The 17,894-nt window shown below is 44.1% G+C and overlaps 1 protein-coding gene across 3 annotated transcripts in view; it reads right to left on the bottom strand.

Moving 5' to 3' along the window:
* The window catches only part of EOGT (EGF domain specific O-linked N-acetylglucosamine transferase), a 30,464-nt gene extending 16,547 nt beyond the window's left edge, over positions 1 to 13,917 (bottom strand). The window contains exons 1-9 of one of the 3 annotated variants that reach the window (XM_079963446.1): positions 13,583 to 13,917; positions 12,364 to 12,506; positions 9,668 to 9,892; positions 7,468 to 7,568; positions 6,774 to 6,882; positions 6,543 to 6,637; positions 5,518 to 5,622; positions 3,343 to 3,449; positions 405 to 508 (exon numbers count right to left, since the gene is read on the bottom strand). In XM_079963446.1, the coding sequence (XP_079819572.1) occupies positions 405 to 508; positions 3,343 to 3,449; positions 5,518 to 5,622; positions 6,543 to 6,637; positions 6,774 to 6,882; positions 7,468 to 7,568; positions 9,668 to 9,877 (831 nt within the window). In that variant the 5' untranslated portion in view covers positions 9,878 to 9,892; positions 12,364 to 12,506; positions 13,583 to 13,917. The remainder of the gene's footprint in view (positions 1 to 404; positions 509 to 3,342; positions 3,450 to 5,517; positions 5,623 to 6,542; positions 6,638 to 6,773; positions 6,883 to 7,467; positions 7,569 to 9,667; positions 9,893 to 12,363; positions 12,507 to 13,582) is intronic. The other 2 variants (XM_079963444.1, XM_079963445.1) reach the window with 2 other exon arrangements.
* Between the last annotated feature and the right edge of the window lie 3,977 nt (positions 13,918 to 17,894).

Genomic DNA, 17,894 nt, shown 5'->3' with positions numbered 1-17,894 from the left:
AAAAAAGAAAAGCCACTTGATCCTGGGACTGTCCATGTATATATTGGCCTATTCCTACCTCTTTTTCCTAATGGTGATTCCTGCTCCTGCTGCACAGAAAAAGCAATTTGGTTCCAGAAACTCATTCCGATGGTGCAGATAAAATAAAGCTGATAGAATTCTACAGGGTGGGGTATTAGTGTGTGGAAACACTGACTGTATCCCTCCTATACAACCCAGTTGGAAGGGTAGTTCACTTAATCCAGCTTGCTAGTGACAATGGTTTATACCAGTCTATGCACAGAGCATCTGGCACAGGTAGTAGTAACTATGCTCCTTGCTAATGCTGCCCGTGGTTTACCTCAGACAGTGAACATACTACACCTATGAACACCAGCGTGTTGTGAACAAAAGATCTTACTCACGGTGTCCCACATGACAATGTTGGTGTCCGTGCTGAATGAATTGGTAATGTGCTGAGTGATGTAAAGATTGACAAAGTCACAGAAATGGTGGTACATGTTAACACCTGGGAGAAGAAAGAAAAACGAACCTTGTCATGGCTTTTAATTTCAAAACCTCTGCGTACTCTTAACACTTTCTCCTCACTTCACTGGAAGAATTTTACACCAGGCCCATCTTTAGCATTTAAGACTGTTTCTATGAATGCATAAGACCTAAGATGACTATGAATGTCACATTTGGAGTCTTATTTGCAAGGATGAGTCTTTGCCCAATTGGATTTTGTGAGCTTTTCTGGCTATTAACCCATTAAAACAGTTTTTATTCTGTTCTTCCATCCCTGTGGATCTTCGTGGTTGCTAACAATCCATCATAAGATACAGTATGTGTGTGTGTGTGTGTGTGTGTGTGTGTACATATCAACATTATCTGCGTGAGACAATTATCTGCAACATCTAAAAAGATTAGGCCACAAACCCAGAAACAAACCTTACTAATACTGTGTTGGAAGGGGATTTCCAGCCGGTGGCAGAGGACAGAGTGACTCCAAGAAACATAGGTGTAAAAACCCAAACTAAAATGAAGACTTTATTACTAAACAATAAACACAAACTCTGGTGGGTGTTATTCCTGCAGGCAGGCTACAAAACTCAGCTTTTTTCCTTTATAGCAATGGCCACCTGCAGCCAATTAATCCCAGAAACTTCTTAAAGGTATACACACATGTTTCTGTGCTGAATGTCCCCTAACAGACTGCACATGCAGAAGGGCAACCAAAATGATCAAGGGAACATAGCAACTCTCCTATGAAGAAAGGTTGCAAATTTGGGCCTCTTTAGTTCTGAGAAAAGGAAGAGGTGACATGATAGAAATTTAAGAGAAGCCATAAAAGGACCAAACTTTTTTTTCCAGTTTATGCAGGTCTTGATTGTATCTCCAAGTTGTCTGTGTTTCCTTTTAACCAAATGAAGCCACTAAGAGTTACCAATAATCTGATCTGGCCAATGATGCTGGATGAAAAGTGTTTACTCCTTCCCTGCCATACCCTTTTCCTAACCAAAATCAATACCACTTACCCCACAGACCTCCATAAGGTAAACAAGCATGATGGGGTTGCTTTTATCAGGAAAAGTGAAATGGAGGTGGGGGTGGGGGTGGGGGTGGGGGATGGCCTGAATGTTGTTGAATTCAAACTGGCAACACATACACACACACTGCATTTCATTAAAACAGAAAACCATGAGAGATTAAACCATGCATCTCCTAAACGGCATGCAGGACCCCTGACCATTAGGTCCAGTCATGACCGACTCTGGGGTTGCAGCGCTCATCTCGCTTTACTGGCCAAGGGAGCCGGCATACAGCTTCCAGGTCATGTGGCCAGCATGACTAAGCTGCTTCTGGCGAACCAGAGCAGCGCACGGAAACACCGTTTACCTTCCTGCTGGAGCAGTACCTATTTATCTACTTGCACTTTGATATGCTTTCGAACTGCTGGGTTGGCAGGAGCAGGGACCGAGCAACGGGAGCTCACTCCGTCATGGGGATTTGAACTGCTGACCTTCTGATCGGCAAGTCATAGGCTCTGTGGTTTAACCCACAGCGCCACCTGCATCCCGCCACGGCATGCAGTTTACATCTAATCAAGAGGCTGAAATGGTGAAGCGGCAAGTATGTGCCAAAGACTGTGACTTGGGTCTAGAAACCACAGACTCAAGAACCACCTCTGCCAGTCTCTCTAAATGGCCTTGGGAACCATCCTTTCTGGTGGGAGTGGAGAAAGGAAATCCTACCGATCCCATTTCTCTGCATTCTGGCTTGAGGAGGCGAGTGCAAACAAAGACTGCAAAACCCTTTGCAAATGAAAAGGGCTACAACAGTGAAGTGCAAGAACACTGGTGCAGCCCAGATGTTAAAAAAGAAAAATGCTGGGACATCTCTGCTTCAGATTTATTCCATTTATTTATTTCAAACATTTCTATCTCCTTGGACAGGAACCCTTGCTTTTTAACTGTTCTCACTCAGAGTGCTGCTGCAAACTCAGGACAAACAATACTTTGAAAACACAGCCCTGCTTCTGAGTTTTAAAGAGCAAGGAGTTCCATTCAAATCATCAAGACTGAACCAAGTTGACCAGAATGCCAGGGCTGACTGAGAACAGGCTTTGAACCGAGCTCTGTAGCTTCACAAATAGTTTAGGATTTAAGAAACTTAAAAAAGAAGTTCAAAATAACTTATAGCAGGGATGGCAGGCAGTTCTTGTCCACATCGACTTCAGCCTGCGTGTGGTATGCATAGAAGTGCTATGGTCATGTGTAAGCTGCGTATGCACACAGAATATATCATAATTGGCTTTTAGCTTGCCCCTAAGTGTGATGGGGGACGCGGGTGGCGCTGTGGGTTAAACAACAGAGCCTAGGACTTGCCAATTGGAAGGTCAGCGGTTTGAATCCCTGCGACGGGGTGAGCTCCCGTTGCTCGGTCCCTGCTCCTGCCAACCTAGCAGTTCGAAAGCACATCAAAGTGCAAGTAGGTAAATAGGTACCACTCCAGCGGAAAGGTAAACGGGGTTTCCGTGTGCTGCTCTGGTTCACCAGAAGCGACTTAGTCATGCTGGCCACATGACCCGGAAGCTGTACGCCGGCTCCCTCAGCCAATAAAGCGAGATGAGCACCGCAACCCCAGAGTCAGCCACGACTGGACCTAATGGTCAGGGGTCCCTTTACCTTTAAGTGTGCTGGGGCAATATCCAATTTGCTGGAGCATGCTACAAGATAATGAAATACTTGCAGAATCTGTGCATATAAATGAACTTTACATGACCACCTCCAAACATATCATCCTGACACACTGCCAGGAGTCGTACAGATCTGCACATACAGAAACCACACTGGCTTGTACCTGCATCAAGCTTCATGAAATAAGTTGGCTTGTCAATAATAACATCACAACTGCCATCTTCCATAGGCCTGGAGTTGAGTTCCGTATATGTCTGGAGCTCCGCAAACCTGTAATTACAGTCATTTAATAGAAGCTGCAAAAAAATATTTTAAAAAAACACCACCCATATCCAAAAACAATAATTTAAGCAATGCACCATGCAGACTTCTCTTCACAATGCTGGTGAAGTTAGACAAAGTTTGACAATTAAAATTATTTTTAATTGTAACTGAAGCTTCTTCAGTAAGGCTTCAAAAGGTTAAACTCTGCCTTTGATCTCAGGAGCAAGCAGCATCTTTGATCTATAAATCAAGAGCTGGGGAAAGTTTCAAGAGAGAGAATCTCTCTGTCCGTGCATTTCCAATATCCAGTTAATTTGAATATATCTACGCTCATGTCAAGTGCACTGACCATGATTTTAAAGGCATCTCAGCACAGACACAAGTTATTCATGACTGCAGGTACAAGACCAATTAGCATGATCCATTTAACAGCCTAGCAAGTCTCCTCCATGACGTAATACCATTTGCACTGGGCTCAGCTTATAGAACTTGAGCCCTGCAATATATATTTCTAGAAGATGATAAGTAAGAGGAGAGGGCTCTCTTCTGGATCAGGTATTGTTTCAGTAGCAGGAGGTATGAATTGGCAGTTCTCTAAATGGAGAAAGGGCTTTTTAAACTTGTTCATAAATTAGCTAGAGTTGGGGTTAGCAGTGAGGTGGCCATGTTTGCTGACAACAGCAAACTGTTCACGTGTTCACGGTAGTTAGAACGACGAAGAGCTCCAAAAGCATGTTTCCGAATGGAGTGAATGGCCTGTAAATCTTAATACACGGACCCTGAGATCCAGCGCCCAGGGCCTTCTGGCGGTTCCCTCATTGCGAGAAGTGAGGTTACAGGGAACCAGGCAGAGGGCCTTCTCGGTAGTGGCGCCCACCCTGCGGAACACCCTCCCTTCAGATGTGAAGGAAATAAGCAGCTATCCCATCTTTAAAAGACATCTGAAGGCAGCCCTGTTCAGGGAAGTTTTTAATATTTAATACTGTACTGTTTTTAACATTTGATTATTATTATTATTATTATTATTATTATTATTATTATACACACACATGGTGCTTGAATTGGTGGGGACTGATCAAGTCATGGGTTGTAGCAGAAAGCTCAGTGAAGATGCTGACAGTGCACGGTGGCTATGAAAAAGGAAAATCCCATGCTAGGGATTGTTAGGGAAGGAATTGAAAACAAAACTGAAGCCCTCATCAGGCATTCATGATGTGACTGCATTTAGAATACTGTGTACAGTTCCGATTGTCTTGCCCTAAAAAGGATATTATAGAGTTGGAAAAGGTCCAGGAAATAGCGACCAAAATCATCTAAGGGATGGAGCAACCCGACTAAGAAGAACCGCTGCAGCATTTGGGACTTTTTAGTTTGATGAGCAGGAGGTAACATGACAGAAGAACACATGGCATGAGGAAAGTAGAAAGTAGGGAAGTTTTTCTCCCTCTCTCATAACACTCGATTTTGTGGACCTGGGAGCAACACCTCACAGACCAAAGGTTCCCCACCCTTGATACAGGCTATACAAAACAGGCCACATCAATTCCCAGGTTTCCCTATTACCTGCGGATTTTCATGTTAAAAAACAACGGTTCCCACAGATAAGAATGTAATGCAGCCACAATGACCTGCTTTTTGTTGCTAACATTCTAGACTAGAATAACCACCACCTCAGTCATTGTCCCTTTGCTCCACCATCATAGAAGCCTGTTTCTTCCTTAAAAAAAACAACGGCTGTGACATGTGGTGGGAGACAGGCTCACCGGGTTCTGCCCAACATGGGGGGCTAGGCCTGGCAAGTGCGCATGACATCATGCATCTCACGGTGGTATAGGGCCCACAGGAGGGCCCAACAGAGCCTGCAGTGCCACGGGAGGGCCCAATGGGGCCTGCCTGGCTGTGGAACACTGAGGGGGCCTGGCCCCCGCATTGAAAATTGGGGGGCCTCCTAGATGGGTGTGCCTGGTGGGAGAGAAGGGGAGTACGCAACTGAGCACAGTACTGGGAGCTGAGCTTTTCTACAAAGATGTCTACCGTAGAGAAACAAGAAAGAGCAGACAGCTACAAATCTTACCAAGACTGTAAAGGGCTCTTCCGCTGCCCTTCAGCAAGGAAAGTTTGAATGTCTAAATTGCAGTGGCCTCCAATTTCACCCTTCTGGAAGAAGTCTTCATTGAATCTATTTAAAGAGGGGAAACATTATTAGCAGAAGTTGAAATCAGTTCTAAACTGGACTACCTTGTGAGCACTCTCTTGATTAATGATGTACATCAAGGCATTGATTCATCATCACGCTTTAACTTGTCATTCTGTACAACGAGCATGCTTACTCAAAATTAAACTCTGTGGTATTCAATGAAGCTCACTGCCAGATCACTAAGCACAAGCTTGCAGTCAAAGGCTACAATCCTAAACACCATGACTTCCATATAAGACCCCCAATGAATATCGTGGGACTGACTTCTAAGCAAGCGCAGGATTGCACTGCATGTGATACACTGGAAACATGGGTTGCATGGATCCCTGAAGTGTCTCGAGTGAACCAAAATGGTGATGTCGTTGCTTCAACATGCATCCAGCCTACAGTTCAATCAACAAAGCTGCAAATGTTTTAATGGTCTCGAGAAATAAGCGTAACGGTCATACAATGACTATATATAGACACACTTTTGACGATATGAACATAAAACCGAAGCAAACTTATGAACAAAAGCATGCTTCATGAATTAAAGCAAGTACTGAATAAAATCAGCCAACTAGAAAATAACTGTGTTTTTCCAAATTCAGAAAGATGTTTGCAGAACCTGCTATAGCACTGTAGTTCAGCAACACCTGGAGAGCCCAAGGTTCCCCATATCTGTTCTACAATCATGAGGGCCAGCAAATGATTATTTAAAAAGTAAAAAAGAAGAAGAGATTTCTAGACATCATTCTTGGATGATTAAACCTATGCAGATTTCTGAGTCCTGGCATATATCTGTTAATGACTATTGGAGAAGTATTTTAAAAAATAGAAGTCTTTTATAGATGAGCAGAATTGGTTAATAGGGATATTTAGTGTGTCTGTTTCTCCTGCTGAAATGTAAGTAAGGTACGTACCTCTCATGGTTTCTTTTGGGGTTTCTTAAATCAATGTATAGATTTGTTGCTCTGCAATACTGGAGGTAACGAGAACATTGAAGTGAAGAATCTCCCTATAAGAAAATGACAAAAGCAATATATATATATATATATATATATATATATATATATATATATATGAAGAATTGGGGGGAAGTGGAGCATAGCATCAGGAAACAATTTTCTCTGAATGTGTACAAGCATGCTTACCATTGCCTGAGGTCTGCAGTGAGTCTTCACTTCATTCATCCTCTCCTTAACATAACCAAAGTCAGCTTGCTTCCAGAATACATGCTGGGCCTCCTCAATGGTGTTAGCCCTTACATGGTGAAATAATGCAAGTGTGTCCATTTGAGAAAACATCAAGCTTTAACTATGGGAATAAACCCAGTCTATGGGTTAATAAATGCCGCTGCACAACCTTATAAGCTAGGTTTACTGAGTGTAACAATGAACAAGAGTGAGCTTCAACGTATTCTGCCTATGCACAAAAAGGGTACCACTTAACTGATCTGCAAGAAGGCACAGGGGCGCGTACTTAGCATTTGGGATGGGAATAGATCAGTAGTGGAGATGTTAGAACTATTATGCACATATATATATTTGTTGTTGATCAGTCATTTAGTCGCGTCCGACTCTTCATGACCCCATATGCATATCTATATCTGTCCATCTATCTCTATATATTAATTAAAATGTTGCCCTACTATATCCCTGGTATATGTTATCAGAACCTATGGCTCTGGAAAAACAAATGGCAACATATAAATTGGGAGGCTTTGGGTCTTGTTTCATGTACCAAAATAAATAAATACTAGCAGAAGGTCTCTATATGGAACTGAGTGTTGGGCTTGGCCTGGGTCTGAGTTTGCAGGAGGCACGTGGGCGTGGAATGTACGCTTACCATCCAATCTCAGCATAATCACATCTCGGATATCCAAAACGGTTTTCAGGCTTGCATGATTTCTCATAACCCCAACAGGCTTTCAATTTCTTCAAGTATTTCTGGAAACACAGGAAAATGCCAGCTTTGCTTTGGATGTTGGTGCCATGTTGCCGAACAAGCAAACTTGCAAAAATGCATGTGTGATCTACCAATAACCTGCATGTACTTTTTACCTCTAAAGATTTGAGCCTACTTCCAGTTCTACACATGGACATACTATAAGTCAATCAAGGTGTTTATTTCATAAAATCTATACAGTGGTACCTCGGGTTAAGTACTTAATTTGTTACGGAGGTCTGTACTTAACCTGAAACTGTTCTTAACCTGAGGTACCATTTTAGCTAATGGGGCCTCCTGCTGCTGCCGCGCCGCCAGAGCACGATTTCTGTTCTCATCCTGAAGGAAAGTTCTTAACCTGAAGCACTATTTCTGGGTTAGTGGAGTCTGTAACCTGAAGCGTATATAACCTGAAGCATATGTAACCTGAGGTACCACTGTATACTGCTTGACTGTAGGAAACCTCAAAGCAGTTTACGAAATGAATAAAATAGTTAAGATTGTCAAGAAAGAAAAACAATTGAGAAAGAAAAGGGAGAAGAAATTGCAGAAGGAGAAAAGAAGAGAACAGAAACAAATTTAGATACGGTGGTACCTCGGGTTACATATGCTTCAGGTTACATACGCTTCTCCGCTAACCCAGAAATAGTGCTTCAGGTTAAGAACTTTCCTTCAGGATGAGAACAGAAATCGTGCTCCGGCGGTGCAGCGGCAGCAGGAGGCCCCATTAGCTAAAGTGGTGCTTCAGGTTAAGAACAGTTTCAGGTTAAGTACGGACCTCCGGAACAAATTAAGTACCTAACCCGAGGTACATAATCTTCCTATTAACATCTTAATAAACACTTAAATAAAAAGACTTCTGACAAAACGAGTCTTACAATCATTCTCATTGTACTGTTTATACTGTCCTTTTTGTTGCAGTTTCATATTCTTGAGTATTGTTCCTATTTACTCGAAAAGCAGTATTTCTTATGTGTTTTATTTACAGGTATCACTCGAGTTCTGCTAATATGGTATGGTTGGTACAAAATGATCTTATATAATTGCAATATGAGATTGTAAATCCTTCGCAAATATTTTGTATATGTGTGTGATTTAAATCAATAAAGACTATTTTTTTTAAAAAGTTAAGATTGTCAGTAAAAGCAATCAAGGCGTTCTAAAAGTTAAAACCAGCAATAAATTAAAAACACACCAGCATTCTATGTATCTGGGTAAAAGGTAAAGGTAAAGGGACCCTTGACCATTAGGTCCAGTCGTGACTGACTCTGGGGTTGTGGTGCTCATCTCGCTTTATTGGCCGAGGGAGCCGGCGTACAGCTTCCGGGTCATGTGGCCAGCATGACTAAGCCGCTTCTGGCGAACCAGAGCAGTGCACGGAAACGCCGTTTACCTTCCCGCCAGAGCGGTACCTATTTATCTACTTGCACTTTGACGTGCTTTCGAACTGCTAGGTTGGCAGGAGCAGGGACCGAGCAACGGGACCTCACCCAGTCATGGGGATTCGAACCGCCGACCTTCTGATCGGCAAGTCCTGGGCTCTGTGGTTTAACCCACAGCGCCGCCCGCGTCCCTATGTATCTGGGTAGGCTTGGATAAACAAGTATGTTGTTAGCAGCAGCCAAAGAGAATACAGAGGAAATTAAACACACATTTAAGCACCTATCAGATTAAAGGCTCTAAAGCAGCCTTTCCCAACCTGGTGCCCTCCAGATGTCAACCCTGATTGTTGGCTCGGACTGATGCTACCTCCCTGCACACTCCATGCTAATATTCTTACCAGATGCAGACACAGATAACTTGGGCACCCGTCAAATGTATTTCTTTCTCTTCCCACGCCCTCTTCTGGCACCTTACATTTTTTTTAACACCAAGCCTGATTAAGCGTTATGGAGAACTTGAAAGCTTGCACACTATTTTGTGACATTTTGGATAGCCCAACATAGGCAGTGACCTAAGATGGAGTCTGGAATCATCACCATCATGGTTTCTGGAAAAGAAGCCAGTTATCATCACCTTCAACCTCTTTGATTCTAAGAACACAACAAATCGGCATTAGGCTCCAGTAAAAAAAAAAAAAAAAAAAAAGAGGAGTATTTACTTTATATGGGCAATGAAGATCGTTCTTGCAGGCTGTGGCAAAGGGCTGGTTATTGTGCAAAAAGTATGGGATATGTTCTTCGGGCAAGTTGATGTTTCCATAGCTATACAATGGCACTTGTGGAATGTTGCTGCCATCAGTAAGACTTTCACCTTGGGTCCTGGCCAAGATTTCTTGAAGCAGGACTCCAAATGCAAGCAGCATTAACATGGCAATCTGGAAAACCTAAAGCAAACACACAGAAAAACGGTTTAAGAATGGCATACCTACGACTTCAGTTAATTGATTCTATTCAACCATAAACCTAAAGTCTGTGTATGTGTGCTTGTTTTTTTAAAAGCATGCAGCTATAGATCTCTTGGCAAGAAAGACTCTCCTCTTGGCACAAACATGTGTTCATATAGCATTTATCGCTGTCGCAGTTGGGGAGCCACTAGGCGAAGGCAAACTCTTGTTCCCAAGAGATGCCTGGGAACTCAAGTCAGGAAACCGTGCAGGACTCTCGAGGGATTTGCTTCCTCTGCATCCAAGAAAAGAATGGAAACCAAAACAAATGGAGGGCAGAAAATGCCTGATCAGATAGCCACATTGCCTTTTGTGTATGTGGAATTCATGGGATTTTGCGGTTAGTGCTTTCATGGTTCAAACTCTGTCCCTGAGAACCTCTTAAAAGTCAAGGGGTGAGAGGCAGTTCTGAAACAACTTTCCACTACCCCAGTAGTTTTTGAAATGTTTCTCGTGTATGCAAACAAATGGGAACATAATCATACCATAGCTAAAGCAACATGTAAGAAAAAATGGGAATTTAATATGGAAATGTAAAGCCATAAAGATGGATGATCATCCACATGGATGATCACCTTTTTCTACTGGGCCAGGTTGAAGGCAATGCTAATCTAGGCTGCATCAACAGAAGTATGGTGTCCAGATCAAGGGAAATAATAGTACAGACAGTGCGCCATTTTGAGCAGGGATTCCTTTCCTGGTCCCCGCGTGTGTCAGCAGGGCATGCATAAGCCTGTTACGCCCCATTACACCTCTACCCTGCCCCCATTCCTCTGTCTTCTGGGTCAAAAAGGGCCTTTGCGTCAGCAGCTGAGCATCAACTGGACATGCCTAAAATGGTTGCTGTTTGTACCATTCTGTTCTGCCTTGGCCAGACCACACCTGGAGTAGCATCCAGCTCTGGGTGCCATGATTTAAGAAGGGTATTAACAAGTTGGAATGTGTGCATATGATCAAGGGTCTGGAACCCAAGCCTTATGAGGAACGGTTGAAGGAGCTGGGTGTGTTTAGCCTAGAGAAGAGGAGACTGAGAGGAAATATGATAGCCATCTTCTACTATTTTAAGGGCTTGTTTCCTCCTGCTCCGAGGGGGCGGAGGACTCGTTCCAATGGCTTCCAGTTACAAGAAAGAAGACTCCAACTAAAAATCGGGGAGAGCTGTTCGACAGTGGAACGGTCTCCCTTGGGAGGTGGTGGACTCTCCTTCCTTGGAGGTTTTTAATCAGAGATTGGGCGGCCACCTGTCATGTATGATTTAGTCAAGAGTCCTGCATTGCTATGATTCTATAGGGTTCTTGTACTATGACACAAACATACCGAACAACTTAGGTCAAGCGTACCGCCTTATACATACAGTGGTACCTCTGGTTGCAAACGGGATCCGTTCCGGAGGCCCGTTTGCAACATGAAAAGAACGCAACCCGCAGCGGCGTGTCTGCACATGCGCGGGTTGCGATTCGCCGCTTCTGTGCATGCACGTGACGTCATTTTGTGCTTCTGCGCATGCGCGAGCGGCGAAACCCGGAAGTAACCCTTTCCGGTAGTTCCGGGTTGCTGCGGGACGTAACCTGAAAGAACGTAACATGAAGCGGACGTGACATGAGGTATGACTGTATCTGAAGACAAGTTCAAACCGAACAACCCTTTCACAACCCCAAAAAGCTGAGCTGGACAGTTACTTGGGCTGTCTTGGCCACTGCCACGTGATACAATTACATCCACTTGCACCTCCGTTCAGTGGAATTCACTGTGAGATATCCAAACTCTGTGCTCTAGCTACTGGCTGACCTGTTTCAGTGCCTGCAGCTCCACCGTGATGGAGAGGACACTCAGGAGAACATGTGGATAATCTTACCCATCTCGCCACTGCACAATGAGATTAGTGCCTTGACAGAAACACTAGCATGCAGTCGAAATTCCTCTGCTCTTAAAGAAGAGTGCGTATTCAGGTTCGGTTATGCCTTTCCTGCTAAAAATTTCAGAGCGCGCTCTTTTCCTTTCCAAATTTAATACATACCAGTTTGTCACAGCTATTCATCCAAAAAAAGTGTCTATGGCCCACTAATACATTGTAAATGTACTAAGAGGAAGAAAAAGGACCACACAAGTAGTTTCTGGAGTAAATTATACATTGACTTCAATGCATATCGTTTATTATCGACTACATTGCCTAACGCAATTCTCTCCACCATAATCTGGACATTTTTGAGCTTTTTGAAACCAAACTTCCTTCTCCTGAAAGTTTTATGAATGCAAAACTTCGCCCCTATTCCACAACACGCCACAAAATGCATAGGGTTAGCACTATATTCTGTCTCCATGGAAAACATAATCAAGTACAGCAACTCCGCATCTTCTTGGATTTTGATATCTATGTCCATTTATCCCGGAAGACACCCGACAAACCTTACCTCTGTGGTTAATGGCTCTGGGTCCTTAGGAATGGGAAGGTAGAGAGAGAGATGCTGTCAGCCTCCCTGCCTGCTGCAGAGCTTTCAAACAGGCCTTAACCAAGGCTCATTGCCACAATATTTTTCAGTGCCAGGGTTCATACCTGTAACAATAAAGAAAAGTGTTTCTGAGCATATGCAGAATACAGAAACATAGAATCACAGAGTTGGAAGAGACCATGATGGTCATCTAAGTCCAAACTTCAGCAATGCAGGAATCTTTCAAACAACACCGTAGAATAATCTGGATCTAGTAGATATGGTCAGCACATAAAGAGCTACAGATTCCACAGCCCGACTTTTTTTCTCTTGCTGCCTCTTATTGCTTGGATCCCAGAATACCTGTGTACTGACTCCTCTCTTAGTTCATTCACATCCCTTTTCAAAACACACCTTTTTTCCACAAAGCCTTTGGCGCATTCCCCTAGTTCCCATGCCTTAACATAGTTAGGAACCCTTTGGCCAAGCATAAACACATGAAACTTAAACAATCACATGTATTGCTCCTGCCTGCTTCCTTCCTTGTTTCAAATTTTGGACTAAAAGCTCCCCAAGATCAGGAATCTCTTGCACTGTGCCATGCAAACAAGAAGGATAACAATAATGTTGAAGTATCCAAGCGGAAACATCAGGCAGTCAGAGATATGGAACAGGGAGAGAGGAAGACCTACAAAGTATAAGGACCTGAAGACAACAGAGGAAGGGAAGGGAAATGAAGGCAGCGACAAGCAGACACAGTTGCTTCACAGATTTAGGCTTCGCTGCAGCATGGAAAAAGCAAGGGAGCCAACCGAGGGTCTTCCAGATATTGGGACTACAACTCCGACCAGCCCCACCCCAGCCAGCATAGCTAATGATCAGGGATGATGGGCGCTGTCGCCCAAAATGTGGAGGACAGAGGAAGGGGTTGTGCTGAAAAGCCTGCAAAGGCAGCCCCAGACCTTCAGGCTGCAAGGGAAAAGAAGTCCTTTGGAGAAAAGTGCCGGGGCGGTCTTTCCTTTGGGCCGCTGGACTATAAAGAGCGGAGCTCAATGGGATTTGCTCCCAGGTCAATATGCACAGCATGCCCGATAGGATAGCACTGAGCTATCTTCCATCCGCCCGGTTCTCTCTCCAGAGATGGAATTTGCAGAGAGGCGGCACCTGCACCCAAGAAAGGAGGGAAGAAAGCCACACTCACAAAAAAGGGGGTGGGATGGGGAGAGAGAAACCAGAAACTCTTATGCCTGCTGCCTGAGGAAACTCCAAACCGACGCGAGGAGACTGCGCGCCAAGGAGCCCCGTCCTCGTTGCACCTCCAGCCCCGGAGACGCCCCGAAGCGAAGCCAGGCGCGGCGTGGCGCGCTCTCCGACCCAGGCCTGCGCGCCGCCCCGCAGCTTGTGCCTCCCGGGAGTCGGTGCCAAAGCCGCCGCCGCCGCCGCTGCCGCGCCTGTGTGGAGCTCCCCTCCACCGGCGCCGAAGGGGGAGCGCGAAGCGACGGCGGCAAGCGGAGGAGGGAGGGAAGGAAGGAAGGAAGGAAGGAGGGGCCACCACAAGGCGCAGGCTCGGCCCTCCGGAAACCCAGCGGCTTGGCGCCAGGCCCGGAGCGCGCCGCCGTCGCCTGCGCCACCTTTTGGAGACGACCAAGGCGAGGAGAAGAGCCAGGTGGGGACTATGGCGCCTCTCGCGGACAGCCTGGGAGGCGAAGGGAGCAGACTAGCGAGGGTGCTACAGTTCCCGGGGGCCCAGAGCACCCACCCACCTGTCACATCCACCACTGAATTGGTCGCAGGGGGCGGGAAAGCAGCCGCTTTCGGCTCGCGACAGGGGTCCTCCTGACTCAAGGCGCGCCTGGCATCGAGATTCAGGGCAATATAAATTCAAAGCTATAGAAATACATATATACATATACATATAGCCTTGGATCTCGATCAGTCAAACCATTACCCGGCAGAGGGCCTTTCCAGATGTTCTAGAGATCTCCAGGTCTAGATCTCTTCAACCAAAATTAATGCCACACAAAGTCCTCAGCTACACAGCTGCCAAGAAGACTTTTTAAATGTGTTGTAAAGTGCAATACTGTATCCAAATGTGACACCAGAAGGCGAGAGTGAGCTATGCAAAATTCAATGCCTTTTTCAAAACTTCTTTTAAAAAGCGTTTTTAAAAAATGTGTGTGTAAAGGTAAAGGGGACCCCTGACCATTAGGTCCAGTCGTGGCCAACTGGGGTTTTGGCACTCACCTTGCTTTATTGGCCAAGGGAGCCAGCGTACAACTTCCGGGTCATGTGGCCAGGATGACTAAGCCACTTCTGGTGAACAAGACAGAACACGGAAACGCCATTTACCTTCCCGCCGGAACGGTACCTATTTATCTACTTGGACTGACATGCTTTCGAACTGCTAGGTTGGCAGGAGCAGGGACCGAGCAACGGGAGCTCACCCCGTCGCGGGGATTTGAACTGCCGACCTTCTGATCGGCAAGTCCTAGGCTCTGTGGTTTAACCCACAGCGCCACCCGCGTCATGTGTGTGTAGATTCCACCAAAGTAGGGTCTTCGTGTCTTTCCTTCGCCTCAAGTCGAAACGTATGTTACCTTTGGGAGTTTCACTGAACTGTTGCTTCTGAGAAGGCTGATACAAAAAAGAGGGAAGGAGATGCAAGAAAGAAGTTACTGGTGTAGGACATCGAGTCTATTAGCCCATTGCATTTGGGGATCTTGAAACAAGCCTTTTTGCAAATTAAAACATTGGCTTCATAGAATTGTACAGTTGGGAGGGATCCTAAGGATCATCTATTCCAACCCCCTGCAATGCAGGAATATGCAGCTGTCCTATAAGGGGACCAAACCTGCAACCTTGGTGTTATCAGCACCGTGCTTGCTTGTACCAGTAATTTTAACAGCACCACAGTACTGGGAAACAGAGAAGTGATAGCTGTAAAATGAGACAATCAAACACAGTGTGATTCAAAGTGTTGTGCCAGAACCTGGGAAACTAGGGTTTAAATATTTATTTTACAGTTATATTCCTTAACATAATGGGCATTATTTCTAAACACATTTTAAAAATTGTAGTGATGCTGAGTCATAAAGGTTCACTTATAATTATGGCTCCCTTTGTACCAAAAGCAAAAAAAAAATTCTCTTCAAAATGCATATAGAAAATTCTTGGTGGGAAACCTATTAATCAAGACAAAGCCTGTTGACAAGGCTTTCAGCATATTGCTGTTTCTGCAAGCACAGGAAAACCTCTTTTCCTTCCAATGCTAGGAAGTGAAACCAGTCCAAACACATTGTTCTCTTTCCTCAAAGTCTTGAACCCATTTCCTTGTTTCTGCTTCAGCTAAACACTATAATCTTTAAACTAAAGATTAAAAATTGCACCGTAGGAAATTTGTGATCTTTCAAAACAAGATTCTGGTGTTTTGCAACTACATTAAGAATGTAGTACGGCTGTAATTGTTTACTAGACACGTTTTCCTAATCTTAAAATGCATTTCAAAAATGTAAATGTCATCTGATGTTTCCCAGGAAGAGGTATATTGTAGTAGCAAAGCAATCACTTGTGCTCCTGCTTGGAGTTTTGTAAACAAGGTAAAATAACTGCAAAAGCCTATTAACAATATATTCTGGGAGATATATGCACTTCTGAGAGTGAATGAAGTGAAGTCTATTTGTTTTTAAGAGTATAACACAGAAATAGCTTTCATTACTTTTATGTGCCTTTAAGACCTTCCACCCGATTGTATGCAATACATTAGGGGCTATAGCTCAGTTGTAGAGCATGCACTTTGCATGCACCTTGTCCCATGTTCAATCCCTGGCACCTCCAGGAATATCAGGGAAAGACATGTCTGAGATCTCCTTCCAGTGAGTGTAGGTCCAGGGTCCCCAACTATTTTGGTCTAGAGCAGTGGTTCCCAATTAGAAGAGGAGTTTGGATTTGATATCCCACTTTATCACTACCCGAAGGAGTCTCAAAGTGGCTAACATTCTCCTTTCCCTTCCTCCCGCACAACAAACACTCTGTGAGGTGAGTGGGGCTGAGAGACTTCAGAGAAGTGTGACTGGCCCAAGGTCACTCAGCAGCTGCATGTGGAGGAGCGGAGACATGCGTCTGTCACACTTAACCACTACACCACACTGGTGTAGGGGTCTGCAGAATGTACCCGGGGGTCCACAGCTCCATCCCTTGCCTCAACTAATTTTTGTCATTTTTGTACAAATTTTATGGTCTATTTTAGTGCTGTTATTTTTCAATATATTGACCAAAATCGGTTTTGAAATCACACCATGATAACGGTATTGACCCAGCAGTATGCAGCAATATAGCGCTCCTCATGCAGGGGGGCGAGGGTGAAGCAGGGCAGCCAATTTCATGGCACCTCCGATATTGCACAATGATAATGAGGCATCTAATCATAAGCCTGTATTTTTATTAAGGCTTGATCAGGGCCTGTATCTTAAAATGAGCTTAAAGATTTTCAAATGTTCATGCCAGGCAGAAGAGCAGCTGCCTAAGAACCTTGGCAAAATGTTTTTCTCCTAGACAAGGGGGCCCCCTGATTTATAGCAGAAAACAATTCTCAAAGTCGTAAAAAGGGAATTACAGGCTGCCAGCCAAGGTTACACTGACCCTACATATTACAGAAGATAAAAAAAGAGATAAACATAATTAAGAGTGGGTAAATAGTAAAATAAAACCATGTGCCTCCCATTAAACTTGAGCCATATTTTCCTAAGGTTGAAAGGTCAAGAGCAGTGAAAGAGGCAACTGGCTTGGCTGGAGAAGAGAGTATTTTGGGAAGTCTTTTTCTAAAGTTGTTTCTTTCTTAAACTGAGATCCTTTTAAGATTTCTTTTCCTTTTAAAAGGTTATTTATGTTATGTATTAAATATATATTGGCTTAAATGTAATTATGCAAAGGAATTAGAAGCTAAGAAATGTTAAATCCTTATGCTAGATTCTTATTTCATATAGTTGGAAGAGATCACAGGGGCCATCAGCCACCAGCCCCCCTTGCCAAGCAGGAAACATCATTAGAGCATTTGTCAAGCTTTTGTTTAGAGACCTCCAAAGGAAGGAGATCTTTCAATGATGATCCTTGACATCTGTTTAAGATAAAAATTTGAGATTAAACCATTTGTTTTGGAGGGCAATAGGGCAAGGAGGGCAAGAGGTGAGCTGGTAATTAAGGTTCCTTGTTAAGACACATGTAAGATATATTACTACTTATTTGTCATTTATAGATAGAAGAATATATAGCTTTTTGTTTCCCATAAAAGGACAGAAGGAAATGGGTGTATCTTTTGTGATTGGTTCTAGCAAACAGCCAGTAGGAATTTCAACCAGGCTGATTGGACAGAGGCAGCCACAGGAGGAGCAAGGGGGCTGGATTAAGGAAATATAAGTGCTGGCCAGAATGGCAGGAGGCCAGGCCAGAGCTTGGTAACCATATACCACTGTGCCTCATATTTATTTGTCTGACAAATAAATTATTATTTTAATTTC

The sequence above is a fragment of the Podarcis cretensis genome, assembly GCF_951804945.1.
Source record: "Podarcis cretensis genome assembly, chromosome: 2".
Taxonomy (NCBI): Eukaryota; Metazoa; Chordata; class Lepidosauria; order Squamata; family Lacertidae; genus Podarcis; species Podarcis cretensis.
This window is presented reverse-complemented; position numbering and strand designations above follow the sequence as displayed.